We start from the raw sequence: 21,085 nt of genomic DNA on the forward strand, positions 1-21,085 counted from the left end.
GGCTTTCTTTCGTGGGACTGCAGGATCTTTACGAAGATAAGTTAGTTGGTGTGCTCTCTCAAATTCCTTTCTACTTTCAATGATTTTTCTTATAGTACCAACCCTTCTTTTTCTTTCTTTTCAACATTTTGAATTCTTCGTTTCTTCTCAGGCATGCTATGAACCTTGGAGTGGAAATAGTTCTCATGTAGGTTTTGTTTTTTGGAGGGTAAAAGATCTAGGCCACCACAACACTCAGCGCGACTACTGCAGAGCCATCTGAATAATTTTTCTAGAAATTAAAGCTCCACCTCTTCCTACTTCCCCTACAAGTGTCCATCGCGAAATTAAGTTCTCGTCAAATTTGTTTTTAGCATGCCAAATTGGCCCCCCGCGCCATTTTTGGATCAGCCTCGTAAGGAAAGTGTGAGGTCTGACTGGATTTCGGGTGGCTTCTTGTGCGTGTATTCTGGGCAGTGCGTGTCGGGCTGCCAACCAGAGCGCCGTAGTTGCCTACGTACACAGCACTCCAGGTCGATCCACCGAGTTCGAGGTAGGAAACACTACATACAATCTTACCTCCTGTTGATTTCACGGAAATAGAGTTGTGTTTTGCTGTGATTAATAACTTACGTAATAATTCGAATACTGTAATATGCTTGATATTTAACCTTTTAGTCCGCAATTCAACAAATTTCTAAGTGCAGTGATAATAAATAAAAAATCAAATTGTTTTGTGCGCTTGGAAAGCAAATCAAGAACCATTTGGGACAAGTGGCTATCCCATATCATGCTTTTACAATAACTTAATGCTTACAGTTTATTTTTTAAATTATTGTTTTGGGTACCATTAATACCTATCATGCCTTTTATTGTCAAGTTAGAATACATACTAATTTAGTGTTATCCGAATCGTTATTTTTTTCTATTACGGCCATCTGAAATTCGATACCCGACAATGTTGTTACAGTGCAGATACTACTGTTTGTTTATTGAGTGTTGGTTAAAGAATACGACTCAACGATTTCGATACGCGCAGTGTTAATTAACGGTAAATAGATCTTAATGAAATTAAAACATAGTATAAAGGAAAAAAAAACTTCCGTTTAGTTATATTTAAATATCAAAGACAATTATTTTAAAAAAATAAGTGAAGTGGTTCGACGTTTACAGCAGTGCAAATAAAACATTCCTGCCGATTCTTGTGTGTGTGTGTGTGTGTCAATATTTCTCTTTAAAGTGGGGATTAAAGTAGAAACTTTTCATGTTCTCTGCCTCTACTCTTCCAAGCATTAAGACTTGTAGTCAATATCCGATGATGCTATTGTAATATTAGAAGCTTAAATAATTCAATGATCTCCCCTTTTAAGGCATGTTCCCAATATTTTTGCCCGTCCCATTTATTTCAGTATGACCTGACGTGGTTACAAGAAACCATATCTTTCGTCATAGTTGTCCAAACATATACATTGTTGATAATCCAAGATTCTGACCCCTCCCCCATTACTTCTAGTATGTCAAACTACTTATTTTATGCGAAATCGGAAATTAATGCGAATGTGTTCCGATGTATGTTTTGATACAGCATCTATTCGTACCATCAATATAGAAAGTATAATAATTATCGAAACCAAAGCCGGAAAGTGCATATGTGTTTTAAAAGTGGTCTACACATATATCATGATAAGATCTCATTGATCCAAACACTTAGCAGCATTCTGTTTGTTGTTTCTGGATCCAAGTTCAATTTCTAATCAAAACACAGATTTTTTAGTGTCGAGCCAGCATTGCGAGTCTACTACTATTACTAGTATTATAGCGCTAGTACCGTAATGACTAATATTACGCAGAGTAACTGAAATTAAGAGGTAATAAACTTCACTCTGAAAAATTCAAAATATGTCTAAGTAATAGTATACTTCTAAATCAAAAGAAATCTATGGCTAATTAGTTTAGTATCTGATCATATGCTGAAAGTGGATATTAATTATGATAATATAATAAAAAGAAGGGGGAGGAGGATATAAGGCAGACAAATACGTTTCAGAAGACAGATATGTTGGGCTAATATTAAAGTCGGTATTCATCGGGAATATCTCCAAAACAAAACAATGTCTTGGCATTGTCTCTTACAATTTTTTACGTAATAGAGGAAACCTGAGATGTGTATGTGCTTTTTGTTTTCTTTATGGGTACGTGCTTTGGCTAGCAATTACTTGCTCAGGATAGATTCAGACCACGTATCTCCTGTTGACTACCAGTGTTACACAAGAAAATTTTGTTCTAAAAATGACTTCACACATTGGTTAAAATATTGGAAAATAGCCATGCTTGGCGCATGCGTATTGAATTCTTAGATATTTAACTCAGCTTTTCCTGTTTAGTCCGTTCAGCTTATTATAGAAGTGGAAGATGATGATGAACATCTCGGCTTCGTAATGAACTCACTGAAAACCGATACCACTTTGTGTACGTCTTTTAGAAACAAATTAAACTTCTACGAAAATGATCTACATATATTATTGGTTGAATCTTCATGTTTTAAGATATACCTACAGATATTTTTTGTTTTCGTAGATGAAGTGATAAAATGGGCGTAAGCTGTCAGTTATACTTCTTGTTTTGCCAACAAAAGGTTCTGGATTCGAATTTACTGACCTCTCGTCCTGACTGAGAGTTCCCCACTAAACAATGCCAGATTGGACCACCAAATAGTTGGATCATAGATCTTAGTTGACTTTATCTACCATCGTTATTTTTGTTGTTTGTATTTTTATTGTTGTTTTTGTTGCTGATGTTTATACTAATTGTTCTAGTGGTCTGGTGCTTTGTATTAGGAAGATGGTTAACTGAACAAATAATTTGAAATAACGAAATTGAAATATCATAATACAGTATTGAAGTTACAATTAAATCATTATAATATTTTTACGGCAAATCAATGATGCTAACCTGAAATGCTATAAAATTTCATCTCGAGAGGCAAAGTATCCCATTTTGCATCTTAATTTCCCACGTCATATTATTATTATTATTATTATTACTATTATTATTATTATTATTATTATTATTATTATTATTATTATTATTATACGAAAATGAAACTTCTCGTATATGTTGTGTGTGACTTTTTCAATTTCTGAATGAAATATCGAATTCAAATTTAAATTTCGATTTTTCGTATTTATAAAATTGTTTCTGAATAACTATTTTCCTCAATCAAGGACAAGTATATTTTGTTGTCAGTTCCACATCTTTATACCATCATTTCTATACCGAGCCGAATGACAAGGCAGTAGGTAAAGGGGACCGTGGAGGCCATGGTCTCCTCATCAACTGATAAACTAATTAGATGACTACATAAAACGCAGGTATGCCTTCCTAAATATCCTGAGTATTGCATTTGCCCTCCTAAAAAAAATCTCGGTATGGTCCTGCAGAATGATACCATAAAAGTTTTGTTCTGCACACATTTCATGTAGAACGTTTGAAAATTGATTGTTTCTCTGATATTTTACTTTTTTCATTCGTTCATTGTTTTGTTTTCTTCTATTTTCAAATACCAGACCAGAAATGTCATTTCTTGGTACTTGATTGGTGAGAATCACACATGAATCTCCGAGCCAAAAACAAAGAAAAGACTTCAGGCTAAAAGTTGACAACACTGACAACCTTATTGATGACTCAGTACTGTCCACTTTCCGTTCTTAAAGAATTTTGTTGGCGTGTATTATGCATAGAGTGAAAAATCCCATGTATGTTTCTAACTATATGAAAATTCCCTTATCCCATTGCGAATAATTAATATTAAAAGTCCGCAAAATGGGTTTTTTCTCACGGGTTGGCACCACTCTGCAAAATTGCCTGCTAGCTAGCAAAACCTCTTGGCATCAGAGAGGAAGTGCAGGCAGAGACATCTATTAAGGTTGCTGTTTACTATTAGAAGTTAGGTGACGCACTGTCATGCTTTTCTTTTATAAATAGAATATTAGAAGTACTACTCAACAGACACTTGAGAATATCTAGAATACTTATATAGTAATACTAGAAAATAAACATGTAAATCTTATCCCTGATAGAAAGCGAAACGCTTGTTGGAGGATGGTCTTTGATTGATTAATAAAAATAAAGTATATAATATAAGCCAAACATTGGCCTAAACTTTTTCCGGAAAAATACAATCATACATTGATACTCTCTGTAGCTATTTGCAATGAAGAACACACAGAAGATATATAACCATTTAAAATTAATTTCCACAATTATTACAATTAGTAATTCACGTACATATTTTAAACGTCATGTAAAGTTGCAGAAGTTATTTAATAAGGGAAGAAACAATTCTTCATAATTTAACGCACTCTGATTTACGATGTGCATTGTTTATTTCACAACATTATCATATTCTCGCGGTAAGATAAAGAGAAGTATACCTCGAAAATTTCATTAAACGAAACTAGCCTACTATGAAATCCTATTTTCTTAAAGTGGAACTTTTGCCTTTTCAAAACAGCATACTGTGATCTAATTCACCATCGTTTTACAATAGAAGAAATAAAGCCTGATATGTAATAAATTAACATATTTTTATGCTCAGCTAACTAATAGGTAAAGAAAGCTAAATATGAAAGATATTCCCAATATCGTGTATACTACATAAAAGCTATAACAGAGTCATTATATGCAGAAACCGCAATCTTTATTGAAATAATATATTCTTTATGTATAATGTTGCAACAATGGACCTGTAAGAAAAAAGCAGGTTACTGAATATCGGGATGTTACTAAATGAATAATGTACGCTCACAATGAGTTACAATATGTCACAAGAGATTATATCAAGATCATATCCTCCCCCCAAAAATATGAGGGTGGTATATTCCGAAATAAAACAAGAACTTGTTACTATACGATCTCTAAAAATAACTATTTAACACGGAGGCTACCACTCCGTCAGTATCTTTTGTCACTTTTTACTGGAAATGACGATGAGTGCTCAACAACAACATACGTTAGCTGTTGCTGTATAAATTTGAACTCCCGTTGCAGCAGCAACCAAAAACTTTTGCCTTGCAAAAGAGTAAGGTGCAGTGAACCACAGCAGAGCAACTCGTTGGTTCCAGGATATTTTGTGCGGTATATAGAAATGTCGAAGATCAGCCAAGGTTCGGCTGCCCCAGGATGACAGATTCTGAGTTCATATGACGTGCCATTAAGGAAATTCATCCACCAGGACACGACAATTGTCAAATCAACTCGGTGTGTCCCAGTCCACTGTAGTGCGTTACTTCCACGAACTCGAGAGAATCATTAAGAAGCTACCATGTGAGGATAATTCACTTCAAGTTCGTTCTTATCTGTCATATCATAAATGACGACCTATATTCGGAACAGTTGGAGCGGATGTATGCTCTACTACGCCAAAAATATCCAGCAATAGTGAACCGAAAGCGTATCCTGCTGCAACAGAATAATGCAAAACCACACTCGGCTCGAAAAATACACCTTGCCACACTAGGGTATAGTCCTTGCCTTGCCCCTTTGTATTACTTCACTTTCCGGTCCATGGCGCACTTCTTGAAATCACGATTATTCAGCAACTAGCAGGAGATAAAAACAGCAGTGACTGACTTCTTTGCTTTAAAGAACAAAATGTGTTATTGCCATAGAATAGAGAAATTGGCAAGAAGATGACTGCAGACAATCCAACACGAAAAGCTATTCTTTGGATGGTCTGCTTTCGTTGTATTGTAATAAATATAGGATGTTATGTTTAAGAATATTGGAAGACTTACAACTAACACTTATATTTTCTATGTATGAAGCAAACTGGTTAATTAGGAGTTGACTTAAGATACGTGGCTAATTCTTTATTACAAAATAGACTTTGCGTTCGCATTGTTATTTATCTAGGAGATATATGACGACTTCGGTACCCAATCATACTTGCCTGTTACTTCATTGCTGGGAAGGTCAATTTATTTTTTTTTTTTAAATATCAATGGCGCCAAAGAGATATGTAATAATAGTAAAAAATTCCTGTTTTATATACTTTCACAAATTGTATGTATTTTCAAAAGTTTTAAAAATATTTTTTTTTTCCATACGAGACAGGTATATCCTTTGATATCAATTGAAAGGTAAATAAGTAGACATCTTAATATGTCTTTATTACAACATTTAATTAAACCCTTCAGTTTAAAACTTTAACTCACTTATGCTCAATAATGGGAAGCCCTTCTTTAACTCTACCCTTCCTTGGTTGATAGATAAAAATACGGATTTATTTTTATTGCTTCGTAAATCTGATTGAAGAATCTTGAAAGATATGCCATATTATAATGGTACCGAATAAAAGTTTGCTTTCTCACAATATTCAAACAGGTAGACATTTTCATTTTTCTTTATCTCCGAATTGGTTTCTGATTGCGAAATGATATACATTATTTTATAAAGCTAACGAACAAATTCATAATTTGATGTTTATTATTATTCCTTTATTTTTCAAACACAACACAAGTTACAATGTTATAAAGTAGTCAAAAATAAACAAATCAATCAATAAAACAATAAATAAATTAATAAAAGTGACCAACATTGAACTGTTGTAACTTCAAGAAAAACAGGAAAATTTTAATCCTAATACTACGTAACCTCTTATGTCTTGTCTTTATATTACTTAAGCAAATTTTGGTCCCGGGTTCGATTCCCGGTGGGGGCACTCGGTCTAAAAAGTGTAAAACGGTTTTTCCGGCCAGCCACCCTGAATGAGGTTTTCCTGGGTTTTCCGCATTCACACCAGGCAAATGCCGGGGTGGTACCTAACTTATAGGTCCCAGGCCGCTTCCTTCCTTCCCCCATCCTTTCTTCCTTCCCTTTCCCCGGATTGTGTGCTTGCCGAGGATCCCTCAAAACGTGAAGGGCTAAATGGCCTTAGATGCCGAAAGCCCAGAAATCTAAATCCTAAATCCTTAAACGAATTTTGATTTTGTATGGTTAATATCAAGGAAGAGACTCGAGACAAATTAGACGATTTGTATTTTTGGTTGGGGGGTTGGAATGTGATTAACAATTATAATTCTGCACAACAAATCTATGAATACTTAAAACAGTAATAATATACTTATTACCATATCTCCAAAACTTTTCTACTTCGTTACAATGTACTCCTTATACTTTGGGTCAGTTCTTCCTATCTTTTCTGAATAATGATATATTTTACTGAAGTTTCTCGGAATTGTGACACGTTTAGATTAGATTAGAGCTGAGTGTTTTTTCTGCTGTTGCAGATATTGACTAGTACAGTTTGTTTTGAAATTGATTTTAATTGATTATTAAAGACTTTTAAGGATTTAAAGAAAATTTAAATAAAATATAAAAGTGGAAAAAATAATTATATCAAAACGACTGGAAGCTTTCGAAATGTGGGTATGGAGAAGAATGGAGAGAATTAGTTGGGTCACATTCAAAACGAATCAGGTGTTAGAAATGGTGGGGAGGAAAAAACAATTTAAAGATTTTTAAGAAGAGGAAGGGAAACTGGTTGGGACATTGGCTAAGAATAAATTGTATCAGGCGGGACGTGCTAGAGGGTATTGTGGCTATAATTTATAGACGATATCAAAATAGAAAAATCCTACGTGAAGACGAAGAGGTTAGCGGAAGGCTATGGAGCATGGAAGTTTCTCAGTTGCGGCAGAATATTTATGATGATGATAAAAAAATTAAAAGCTTCATGGAAAAAGCAAAATGTCCCGTCTGAAGTCCAGATTTATAAGCTATCTGGATGGTGTAAAATTTATTACGTACTAATCTGAGTCCAAATCCTAATCTGTTTTTCACCAGTATGAATTGACTATGAGTGATAAAGTGATAGAGACATAAAATGGTGGCATAGCATTGATGCTTGCGGGAATTTGCTGATTGTTTCCAAGAATGTTCAATAGTTTCTCCTTCATTTTTCCGGATTTCATGTTAGAAATTCGTATTGCTAAAACCAGAAATCAATATAATTTCAGTCAAATGATTTGGGCTGAAATATTTCCTTTAGTCAAGGATATCATCAAAATAATTACGTCATAAATTTTGGAAGCACATTACTCAACAGAGAGCAGTATATCTAAAGCATTATTTTGTTAATTTTAAAAAGTACCTGAAATATTTAAAGATCATTTTAGAATTTTTCATTTTTTTCATAATACGTGAAAAGTGGATTGGTAAAGTTACCATTTGGCAGAGTGATGTATAATTGTTAATGAACTTACAATGCAATTTATTGGTAACACTAAAATATATTTAGGGTTTTAGTGAAAATGTATCAAGTAAAATATTGTTTTGCATCGTAATTGGTTTTCGGAGAATGAAGACTCTAGAGTTAAGGATTTACTTCAAGAATTTGAGGGCTACGAATGACAGGATTCTATAGCTGAGGTAATCAGACAAAAATAATTCAGTCATTTTAAAATTGTATGCCGTTATTTTTTTTAATGCCAGAACATTAGGAGAGCGTATATTCCCTTCCTACCGTACACACCCTTATGCATAAAGTTTCAAAATTTATGCAACTAGTACTGAAGTGAAAATTAAATTTTAGCAGTTGATAAGCATTAATTTTCTCACAAAATCCTGTGGATTGATATTCATGTTTGCTTCAAGCTGTTAAAATTAGACTCTAGCTAATATATCTGCGATTCCATAAAACAAACAGAAAAATAATATAAAAAAAATAAGCATAAATTAGTTTTCCATCTCTTAATCCATGTAATACTCTTAGTACAAGATTATTTTCAAATTTTTCTTTGTATATAACATTATTATGGGAAATAATTAAGAACTAGAAAATGCGAACTATTATGTGTTATTATAGCTTACAAAGTAAATGAAATCTTAAGTTTTATTGCGTTTAATAAGTTTTATTTTAGTAAATCTTAAGTTTTACTTCCTACGGTTATGGCTGCTAGGCTAAAGGAGACACTGATGATGAGAAATGAATGAAATGGTGGAATGAAGACAGTGGGAGGAAAAGGGAGAATTCCAATAAAACTCACGAACACGGTGATTGTCCATCTCAAAGCTCACTTGACGCGAGCTGGGATCGAACCAAGGACCCCATGCAGAGAAGATGAACGCTCTGAGCCACCACGGTATCTAGCTCACAAAGGTTATATCATTTCTAGTTGGTGGTATGTGATCATTGTATCGATTCTTTTCCTCGTTGTTTGAAACTTTCTTGTGTATTACATCTTACTATAAATGGATCTTCAATTTGTTATGATGTTGGGTAAACATTAAACATTTTGTCATCATTGCGAATTCAATTCGAATCTTCACATAGCAGTGGAACACACGCTAGGCACTTACGGACAATAGAAAGCTATTCTACGGGGGAAAATAAAGCGATGATGCTATATACCGATAAGAATACCTTCCGGGGTCTCCTACAGCTGCTATGAGGAATCAAAAATTTCACTATGTGGCCGCGTCACATATTAACTTGGAATCATTAGCATTGTTCTACAAATCCACCAAGCAGTTACATCGATTGTTACGCTGACAGGTGTTCTAGTGTCAATATCTATCGACTTTTATTGCTATTTGGAAGGAGTCCTTGAAACTATTTGATGGATTAGTTGATCTTCTCTGTGGTTCTTTATCTGAGACGTTCCACATAGTGCAATTTGCGTCTCCAGACGAGGGCCGGAAAGGTATACAATTATATATATTTTTTGCTTTATTTTAACTTGTAAAATGGACATGAACTCTGTAGTTCATGTCCATTTTAAGGACACCCTATATATATATATATATATCAAGCAAAATAAATAAAACATATATATAATTGTATAAATTTCCGGCCCTAGTATATATATGAAGCCCTTAATCAATCTCCAAGAAAATCGCTTAAGCTAGAAACTTTAAATTTGGACAGTACATGGAATTTTTGACATAAGGAAGGATTTTAAAATCGACAAGAGATGGGGTAAATAAGGATGAAAATTACTACATTAAAAGTGAATATATATCAGAATCACTGAAGGTTAGAGACAAAAGTTTGGTACTTGGACTTCTGATTTAAAATAATAAGACACGTGTTTAAGCGTTTCTCGATATTTGACCTAGAAGAGGGAAAAAGAGTTGAGAAAAGAAAATGGGTGGATATTACAAGTTATTATAATAAGACGCCCATATCTCGGAATTTCTGACGGTTGGAGACTTTTCACTTAAAATAATTAAGTGAATTTCAGCATTTTTTCATATTTGATCTAGAAGGGAAGAAATAAGTTGCTAGGGATAAGGGGTTGAGAATTATTATTATTATTATTATTATTATTATTATTATTATTATTATTATTATTATTATTATTATTATTATTATTATTATTATTATTATTATTATATGTCCATATCTCGGAATCTCTGAAGTTTAGGGACATGAAATTTGGTATTTGGACTTCTCGTTTAAAATAACTATACATGTATTTAAGCGCTTTTGACATCTAGAATAGAAGAAAGGTCGGTTGAAAGTTAAAAGCAATGGAAATTACGTGTATTATAATAGGATACCCATATCTCGTGTTTCCTTAAGTTTAGAAACATAAAATTTGGTAGTTACATTTTTATTGAAATGATTGAACAGTATTTGAACGTTTCTGTTACTTGATCTGAGAGATAAGGAAAAGCTGTAAGGGTGGTTCAGTAAGCTGCCTTACGAGATGTTACAGTTTCATGTGAGACTTACGAGTTCTACATGAAAGGCACGGAAGGAAGAAAGCAAAATATTGCCCATAGTAGTGCTTGGGAGCATTTGAGGTTTAGAATAATTTTGTTTGTGACATCTGGTTCATTTTGGCGGTAGTCATTAGTTGAATTCAACAAGGAATATTAAGGGCTCAGTAAATTTTAGCGAAAAATATTTCTTTTAGATTCATGCACCATGTTCAACATCTGGTCTTCAGGTTTCGTAATAAAGTTCAAATCTGAATAAGATTAATAATGTCCTTCCCTTCCGAAGATTGTTTTCCAGTTCCACCACTGATATTTGATAGTTATGTATAAGATATGTGTAATACGTTAAATTACTTCAAAGTAAAAATATTTTTTGAAGAAAAGATAAGATATGTCCTTGAGATAAGCTGCCTTGGTAATACCCTTGAACAGTTCCATAACAATTTCTCACCAACATTAACTTAAACAATAATTTCATTTTTTAAAGCAATAGATAATATACACAATGGAGAATTCTTATTTACATTTGCAATTTGGCAACAGCAATAAAGTTTATAGCAACTTCAACTTGAGTTTTATTTGTATATCACAAACATGGTCGTGGCAAATATGAGTTCCTATTTCCCCTGAAAATAAAGTTATTATGCAAGTACAATTTTCGAACGATAATGCATGAAATAATACAAACATAATTAATTCTATGAGGTACATATTAAGAAATGTATATGTATAGAAGCATGTATAGAATGTATAGAAGCACTATTTTACGAGTTTATACATAGACGGTGATTTTATACATAGACGAACATGTTACATATATAGGAACCATATCTTTCACACAATGCCATTGAGAACGTCTGAAATTCAGCAAATGAATTTTAAAAAAGGTACGTTAGTTTGTCTAAAACTGGAAGAAAGCTTCATGATGCTAAATTAATTTAGTAAAGCAACACAACATTCACTTCTTCCTTGTCCTAATTCTTTATTAAAATTTCCATAGAATTTTATTCAAGGCAATAAATACTCAGTAAAAATCAATAAATGGGCATGGTAAATATTGTTCATGATTTTGAAAGATTAGTAATTATTATCATGGTGTTAGTGGCAATTAGAAATAACGCCTGTACTTATTTTCTTAGGTTTTTGTTTGCCGCCCGAAGGACCCATAAAAAACCGCCACCATGGATGCCATAAAGAAGAAGATGCAGGCGATGAAGCTGGAGAAGGACAATGCCATGGACAAGGCAGACGCTCTGGAGGCGCAGGCCAGGGACGCCAACAAGAAAGCAGACAAGGTTAGTTGCTCCCTCACTCAGAACAAACTCAGAATAATCATTATCTCACCTCAACTAGAACATTAAACATCGCTAAATTATCAATGGTTTTCTAGTCAAAGCAGTGGAATATTTTTGCTTTTGGAATATTATTTTATATATAAATGGTTCAAATTTTATGTTTATGTTCAATAAACATAAACATAGAATAACTATAATCGTCTCTTGCTCATTTGGTTTCTAAGTAGAGAATACCATTTCTTATACATTAAAAAAATTACGGTGCATGACATTTTAGGATTTAAAAAATCTCTGAAGTGACTATTATTTATTGAATTGTAACATTGTTTTCTTTACAGAGAATAAAATATGCTCGAGACGACAATAATGTTTTATATATACTTCCTTTTGATCCTTTCTGTACTTCCATTTATATTTGAAAGGCGGGAATATCTTGTTACATTGACTCTGAATAGACTTAAATTGTGATATCATAGACTGGTATTGTACTGTTTAAGTCTTCATAAATATTTGGAAAAAATATCTAAGATAATATAATATTTTGCAGAAAATATTGAAAATAGTTGTCGTACAATTTTAGTGATCTGCTTCTGGTTTTAGTGCGAAACAAATACTAAATGTTTAATACAGTGACAATCAGTGAGAATCAATTTGGGGGAATCGCGAGCAATAGGACGAAAGTTACGGACAGAAATAACTACATTCTACAAATATTACAAATGTTAATTTAAATCTCGTAAAAACATAAAATAGAAATTGAGAAAGAACTGTGGTTCCATTAAGAACAAAGTCGTAAAACATTACTACTTTAGCTAGTTTACACTAAACACGTCATTTGACCACCAAACATATCTTCAATTAGTCCTACACCAGAAAGGCTACATATACAAATACATGTATTTTTGTCTGAATGTTTCTAGGCTGAGTTCCACTCATTTCTTTAAAATAGCATCCAGAAAGTTGCATTTGGAAGTCTGTATATTATATACATTGCTCATGAGAAAATTTATTTGCACATGGAATAATATTTAATTTTTCATACGTATTTTAGTCAATGTTTGTTTTTTCGTCTTTTTGTACTTGATCTTTCATCCTTCCTACTTTAATCATATAATCTTGATGATGAAGCGGATCGTCAAAGTCTAATCTATCAGTTATCAATTCATTATGAAACTCTCATCTAGAGTATAAACCTCTAGGACGAAAAGAAAAAAAGTTTCTCTCCCCGATACCTGACAATGCATAACTAACTGATTCATATTTTATAATTCTTAACTAAGTAATGTAATATTTATATTGTAACGAGAGGAAGAATAACGTTTAATCAATAAAAAAACTGAAATTTGTATATTGTCCTTCTGCATATTGTTACAATCTCCTTTTCTCATTCAAAAACAGAAAATTTCAATTGTAACTAAGAGTTTATACAAACAAAATTTCATATCTTCATCCCCCCCCGAAATATTAAAGTAATACTGCTTATTGATAACTATCTGTTGTGTTTTAAATTTGCGATAAAAATTATTAGTTACAAATTACATTAATATGTTTAGAGATTTTTCGTAAAAATAGGAAAGTTTTGCAAATCTCTTCATGTGACTTTAAAACAAAATTTGGTTTCTCATTCTTAGATTAAAATTTTTGCTGCCCTTCTGTGAATTATGTCATGTTAGTGCTATTGATCAAGAAATTTTCATATACTAATTATAATCTCATGAAACGTTTTGAAGTTAATAATTGACTGATCTGTAACATTATTATGTATAATGTGAAATAATCAACTGCAATGATCTACATATTCAATAACGAGGCAAAAAGAAGAATAAGTAAGGAAAATGAAAATAAAGAAAACAGAAAGATATCTTTACCATTAGTAAAAAAGATCAAGGATTGAAGTCTATCCGTGTGGAGTCTCAGTTTTATTCGTACCTAATTACCATTCAGCATGCAATATCTACTTCAAAAGAACTCGTAAAGTTATTCTTGGTATTGACTTTTAATATGACTTGTTTTCTTTCGATTGATTATATGGGCCAAAACAATATAGCTGCTTCTTACTGGCCATTTTTTCATTAAAAAAATTAAGTGTTAATGTTGATACTAAAAATATAAAATTACGTATCAACAATTTCTTCATACTTCAACTTTATTTTCTATTAAGAGTAATATCATTTGAAAAAGAGCTGTAGATTTATATCATCTGTTCATTTTTCGATCTTATAGTGATTACAAACTACGCTTCAAAATTTATGTTCAAGACGATACATATACTAATTAATAAACCGCATTGAACCGAGCAAAATGATGTGGATGAGTGTGAATTCATATGCGTAGTTTTTGACAAAAACGAAATATTTTGTATACCTAAAAAATTAATTCTGCATTATAGCCACACTACATTATAGCCACACTACCTATTAAGATCAAACTAATACTGACGTATATTCTCAATAAACTTTTCACCACGGACACTTTCAAGATGACAGTACACAGAATGATTAATGAAATATACTCCACAATTAGGATTAACTCCAAAACTTTATGTTTTGTGTAATTATAGTATTATACAAAGATGAGGCATATGAATTGATAGAAGACATTGAGCTAAACCTTTTTGTGTTTTCTAAGGATAAAATTCACACTTTTCAAGAAAATCGAGCAAAAATAATTTAGTAGGCACGAAAAGGATGATGTTTGTTGCTGATAATAATTAATGTTTTTATTTCTTAGAGCAGATTACTTATTGATGTCTTGTATACGTTAAAAATATAATGTTAACTAGTAGAGTTTGTCTGTCGTTTAGCTGTTTCTAATGGTAAAATACGTACCACTAGTAATTTCAAATTACTGTTTGAGTTTTGCACTGAAACATGAGTAGGTATTAGAATGAGACCAGAGTTAGGAAATAACTTTACTGATAGCAGTTAAATAAATGCAGGTTTTCTATGATCATTATGATAAATAATAGACTGAAGTCCGAGTAAACCTCATGAAAAGAAGCCTAAGTTATAGGTTCAAGTTGATCAAGAATATATATCAAACATATTTTATCATCTTGGTTTACATCATAATACGATACTACTATGTAAATACCTAGATTTAATCATAAAATATGCATCAAGAAATATCTCAACTTGATAACTAGTACCGACTAGAACAAGCCACAACTCAAATATGATTTATATTATGAGTGCATCAATATTGAATCTCATCGGCTACATTACGCCACTCATTCAATACTCTTAAATTAAGAAACATATGTCTCAATTAGTACCCAAAAAGAGCCATTGCCAGGTTCATAAAAAGGACGATATTTCACACCAAAATCGATTACACTTTACTATCCCAACATTTATTTGAGAAATAGCTAGGTACTGCAATAAGTAAACACTGGCTAGGAATGTTCACTGTTAACTTGAATCTTAGATCATTTTAAATGTCGAATATGTCAAATGACATACGGCATATTACAGAAAATGCAATACTAGAATTTTCATTTAGCATAATTTCTATTTACTTTTATTTGCTTTTAGATGTTCAAAGGATAACTTAAGGTAAGTTTACGGACATTAAAACATTTTTAGTTGAAAATTACTCGAGAAACAAGTAACCAAATTATTACAAATAAATATTGAGTACGGATAGTAATTTCGTGCTACATACCTTCACTACATTTTCAAAGGAGGATATCCTGAAAATCAGCTATTTTTATAGACAGAATGTCATGTGATGAAAACAATAACAATGGTCCAACGGTGAACACTTGTTTAAAATATTAATGCATCGTTAAGAAAACTCTAGATACAGTTACTAGGCCATTATACACTGAAGTAATAGATACTATACTTATGTAAGATAGGAAGAAATTCGTAGAATTAAATCGATCATGCTTTAAAGGAACTGCTTTAGCATTCTCTTGGTAGAGCTGAGAGAAAGAAACATAGCATTTTATCGAACTGTGGATAATTTTGAGTTCTACAGTTGCTGATATAGACGTAGATATGCTATAAAATTAATTTTCGGATTACATCCTGCTTCTTAGAATTCCCGAAGATTGTCACCTCTTGATGTAATTTAAAATAAGGATTGTTGAACGAAAATCCATATAGCCCTTACAAACATTCCAACAATTACAATCAGGAATACAGATATGCTAACATTATTATTAAGGCAATATGAACACGTTATAATTGACGCAGTAATATATATATCAATGAAGATTGAGTATGGCTGAAACTGAAGCAACCTACTGATTAAAAAGCGTTGCTAAAGCCAGTAAGATAATTAAACGGTGAAAGTTACAGTGTTGCAAGTCATTTTCTCACGAAAGGGTCTTACAAGTTAGACAAGAAATCCAGATCTAGATAAGTAAATCTGTTAACAGAAAATATGAAGCAGGTCAGCTTCATTCTGAAAGATGACAGACTTCAACAGATGACTGTGAAACCTCTAATGATAAAGGAAATTGTTGTTTTGTTATTCTGAAAAGTAGTGTTAATCAAATAAGAAAACATGACTTACACCACTATAACTTTCACCTGTTCAATTGACATTATTCAAAGTTAATAAAAAATTAACATTTAATAATAAACAAAGAAACAAACATAAATCACATGCAAACAGAATGATTTTCTCTTTTCTTTTTACTATGCTGTGCACAATACATAACACTTTCTGCATTTATTTTTCTCAGTTTGAATTGAAAAAGCGACATTTTACTTGCTTAAAATCGCATTACTCCAAAATTACAATAGATAAAAATAATATAAAGCTATATCGATTTTCAAATGTTCTTGAGGTAAGATAATTTCATAATTACATACAGTATTTTTTAACGTTCATAGAAGTACTTTTTTGAATACATCCATCCTTAATGATACGTGTAGTATTTAATATAATATTGGAATATTGAGAGTTAAAAGGCTAATTGTATATCATTGATTATCTTTCCCCTAGATCCTTGAAGAAGTACAGGACCTGAAGAAGAAGCTTGCTCAGGTTGAGACTGACTTCACCACCACCAAGGAAAATCTTGCCACTGCCAACAAGAACTTGGAAGAGAAGGAGAAGACACTTACTAACGTAAGTAGATGTGGCTCAATCACAACTAGTATCAGTACAATCATTACAATTACTCCTGTCAGGAAAATCCAATATAAAAAGAAATTTTCTATCTGGCAGCGGAGGATAATCATCAAAAGACTTTTATTGTCACATCTCTGAAAAAAAAAAACTTGTTGCAATCTGTTTTCATACATGACGAATCTCCGCTAAGCTATTCTTTTTGGCGAAGTGTTGCCTTGTTTCATGTTTTAATACGTACGTTGTGAGTAAACATTTTCTTTTTTTCCTCCTATTCCTTCTACGAATCTTTCAAGACAATTCCTAGTAACATAATCTCTTCTCAAATAATAAACGAGTTCCTTTTCTCTTTATTTGCTATCATCAGTATTGTTTTCTCTTCCGAATTTCTCAATGATATTCACTTATTCCATATAACTAATTTGCTCTATTATTTTTGTTTTGTGCTTTCGTAAAATTGTTTAATTTGGTGAAGTTTGGTGTATATATATCTTTATTGAAGTTCTCCAATTATATCTATTGCTTGGAAATGAAACCAATTAAGAATAATAGGGTAATTACTCCAATATTAAAGTTTATGTTTCACGATAATTTTCATAAAAATCCTACGCCTTTTACAAAATGTCTTCTTTATTTTGTTCGAGTTTATTTTCTTTGATATTTAAGAATTGTTCTTATTGCTTGGGATTGAAATCAGTCATGAAAACAATCTGAATTCTAGAGATTTTTAAGGAAAACATACCTAACGGTAAGTTTCCTAAAAGTCGTTTGCTATTCGAAGGTGTGTAGTTGCTTTGAGGCTATTCATTGCAGCCTATGGCTTGGGGTTGAAATTGATCAAAGATAAGTAGTGTACTCGCCTCTACCCTACCTTTACCCTTACCCGTACCCTTACACTCTACTTTACCCTTACAGTAATAAGATATTTTCTATAACGTGTCATAACAAAGAGTGAGCGTGTTGAACTCAGGGGTGCATACATGGAAGTGTCAATTGTAAGAGGCTTTATTCGTTAAACAAAATAAATACAAGTAACACTTTTGTTCATAAAGTATTTGCTCTTGAAGTTATTGACAAAAATAGATAAAACAAAAATTACAATAATGAGAAAAAATTACACCAGGTCTATACGTCTCATGAATCAAGCGAATGAAACCAGGTTTGTACTGTGCCTTGTGCAGAAATGTTTGTTGGGATCATAACACCTTGTGTGAATTCTAATCACGCTGCTACACATTTTTCTTTTTCTTTGTAGATTTCTTGCAACATACGTAACTTTCATATATATGTAACGTAACATAGATTACAAAGGGAAGACTTGTTTAACACACTTTAATTTGAAGGCTTTTGTAAATTAGGCCCCAAGCCATTTAGAAGCAAATGCAATAAAATAAAATTCTGACAGTATTAATTTTTTTAAAATTGATTTTTGTTCATGCAGAAGAGCACAGTTCACAGTACGTCTGGCTGTGGGTTAGAGGAATACCTCTATTGTTAGCTTGTTCTTTGTTTCTTGAAGATCAGCAACCTTTTGCGCCACAGAGACTAGATGAGACGTGAATCTACACTTTAATGTGGAATCCGAAAATACTGCAATGCGTTCAATGCTCTTTCACCGGGAATCGAACCTGAGATCCCGTGCACCAAAGGTGCGCGCTCTAGCTACTAGACTAGCAGGAAGGGACAATATCATTAGTGCCACAAGAGTTAAGAAAATGTTTCGCAATAACTTTCGTAAAAAAAAAAAAAAAAAAAAAGATCAATTTTCGTAAAACATAGTTAAGAGTTACTCCCATTGTTTGTAATTGAAAGCGGTGAAGAATTAGGATCATAGTTTTGCTTTTACTGTGCGAGACTATTTATTAGCTAGTCTTACAGCTTTAGTCCATGTTGTGAAAGTATCTTCCTAGCTTGAATGTATAAGAAGTACATGGCTTTTTCGCTTGCGAAAATAATTATAGCTAACTCGTAATTTTTAGTAATTATTATTTGCAAAAGTGATGTTCTATTTATGTTACTTCATAATTATTAAACAATAAACATGAATTTAATTTTTACATTACAGTGTACTAACGCGTACCTCACTCGAAGAAATTCCATTCGGATGTGATCACACGTGTTAAATTCATAATACCCTTACGGTGTGCATTAATCATGGCTGTCGTGTGAGATGAAGAAAGCAATGCTCCAGTAGAGAGAAAGAAGTGCTGGTGACGAGACTGATTCACCAAAATACATGGCGCGTCCCAGAATAGCAACTAACCCACATAGTCATCGGTTGGTCCCGGGAGCATCCAGGATCTGCTCAAAGGCAGAAATAGTCTTTCGAGAAACAACTATGTAGAAAAGGCTTTAAACGGCTTGGGATAACAACCAGCATAGTGACCTCCTTCCTGTTATTGAAAACTTATAGCTTTCTATTTCAAGATCTCACGATATTACTTCTACCAAACTTTCCTTCTAGTTCAGTGGCTAGTCTCTTGTCTTTGGTGTAGAAAATCAGGATTTGATTCCCAATACTCGCACAAATGGCTGTCGTCATAAGTTAAATAAGAAACTGATATCTTAATAAAATAAAATGCGACAACAAAGTATAAATAAAGCACCTTTAGATACTATTAATAAAAAGAATCTTTGAACTTCCCATAAATAAACATAAGCAACAAATGCTAATGTTAAAGCATATTCTTCTGTTATTATTAATATTATTATTATTTCATGAATTAAGTTTAGGGATAATAAAATAATAAGTGAAGAAAGGACGTAATAACAAGATCTAATGTAAAGCTGACCTAATTGAAGAGTTTGCTTGAAACAGAAACAAAGAAAAGAAAAAAGATTAAAGAAAGAAAGAAAATTAAAGAAATGAAAAATAAATATATGTTATCCATTCTACATAAAGCCCAAACATTTTCTTCAGTTTTAGTAAAAGAAAAATTTTGTATTACCTTAATTAAGGCAAACAGAAGAGCTATTCTTATATTTATCATATATGACAATAATATACTTATTTTCGGGTCTATGTATTTTTCCATTTTTAGCTTCGAGAAAGGAAAACTATTAATATCATTAAACATATTAATATTCATTTATTTTCAGCCACTAATATTTTACAATACTTCAAACATATGTTTTGGTTTGATATCTCGGTACCGTCAATTTTCTTTGCGACTGTTTGTTCTTCTTGGGTTACATGTACGCATTCTTATAAATTTTACAATAAAAATTATAATAAAAGTTTAGTTTAACAGTGTGAATATTTCGACGTATTCAAAATTAAATCCTAACTATATATAAAACTACATGAACTGACATAAAATAGCGGGTTCTTCCGATTGATGTGGAAAGTTGAAATTTGGCATGATTGTAGTTTCCATGACTAACCCCCAGAAAAATTGCTAAAAGTGAACATTTTTAATTTTTAGGGGAGGAGTCTAAAGGGTGTATGAAGAAATCCCTCATGTGAAATGGGCGCTTTTTTACCTATAATCTCATATTTCAGGTACTTGGAATTGGAATAAAAACTTGAAATTCGATATACTTATACGTTTTTGTAGTGTTACCTAAGTAATTCATCAAAAATAAAAATTTCCAACTGTAAAGTGGTTCTATAGGGTACTGAAAAATCTTTCCCATGATATTTATATGGGACATGTTCTACACTCCAAAATGTTCCGGATGCACTTCCTGCAGGATTAGAATGATTAAATTTGTCACCTAATATTAAAAAAATAAAGTAACAATAAAGAAACCCCTAGTATTAAAGAATAAAGTACGGAGATAAGAGAATCGTCACTAATTGCTGATTACATCAGGATAAATGTAATAAATAAGAATACAAGTTAATTTAGGTCTATTATTTAAATTACTAAATAATGTACTTATAATAACAACAACTGGAAACCTCAATTGCATATAAAACTGGAGAAAATTACCCGTACTTACTCGGGAAATACCTCTAGTTCTCCTTCCCTAAGCCAAATTCCTAGTGACGCTACTATCAG

At 32.2% G+C, this 21,085-nt stretch overlaps 1 protein-coding gene across 2 annotated transcripts in view; it reads left to right on the forward strand.

Annotated features, from left to right (window-relative positions):
* Positions 1-376: 376 nt before the first annotated feature.
* Tm2 (tropomyosin 2) overlaps positions 377-21,085 on the forward strand; it is a 42,881-nt gene continuing 22,172 nt past the window's right edge. For both annotated transcript variants that reach the window (XM_081733984.1, XM_081733983.1), the window contains exons 1-3: positions 377-532; positions 11,844-11,999; positions 16,956-17,081. In XM_081733984.1, the coding sequence (XP_081590110.1) occupies positions 11,886-11,999; positions 16,956-17,081 (240 nt within the window). In that variant the 5' untranslated portion in view covers positions 377-532; positions 11,844-11,885. The remainder of the gene's footprint in view (positions 533-11,843; positions 12,000-16,955; positions 17,082-21,085) is intronic.

Source organism: Thermobia domestica, chromosome 12, assembly GCF_964235325.1.
Source record: "Thermobia domestica chromosome 12, izTheDome1.hap1.1, whole genome shotgun sequence".
NCBI classification, from domain to species: domain Eukaryota; kingdom Metazoa; phylum Arthropoda; class Insecta; order Zygentoma; family Lepismatidae; genus Thermobia; species Thermobia domestica.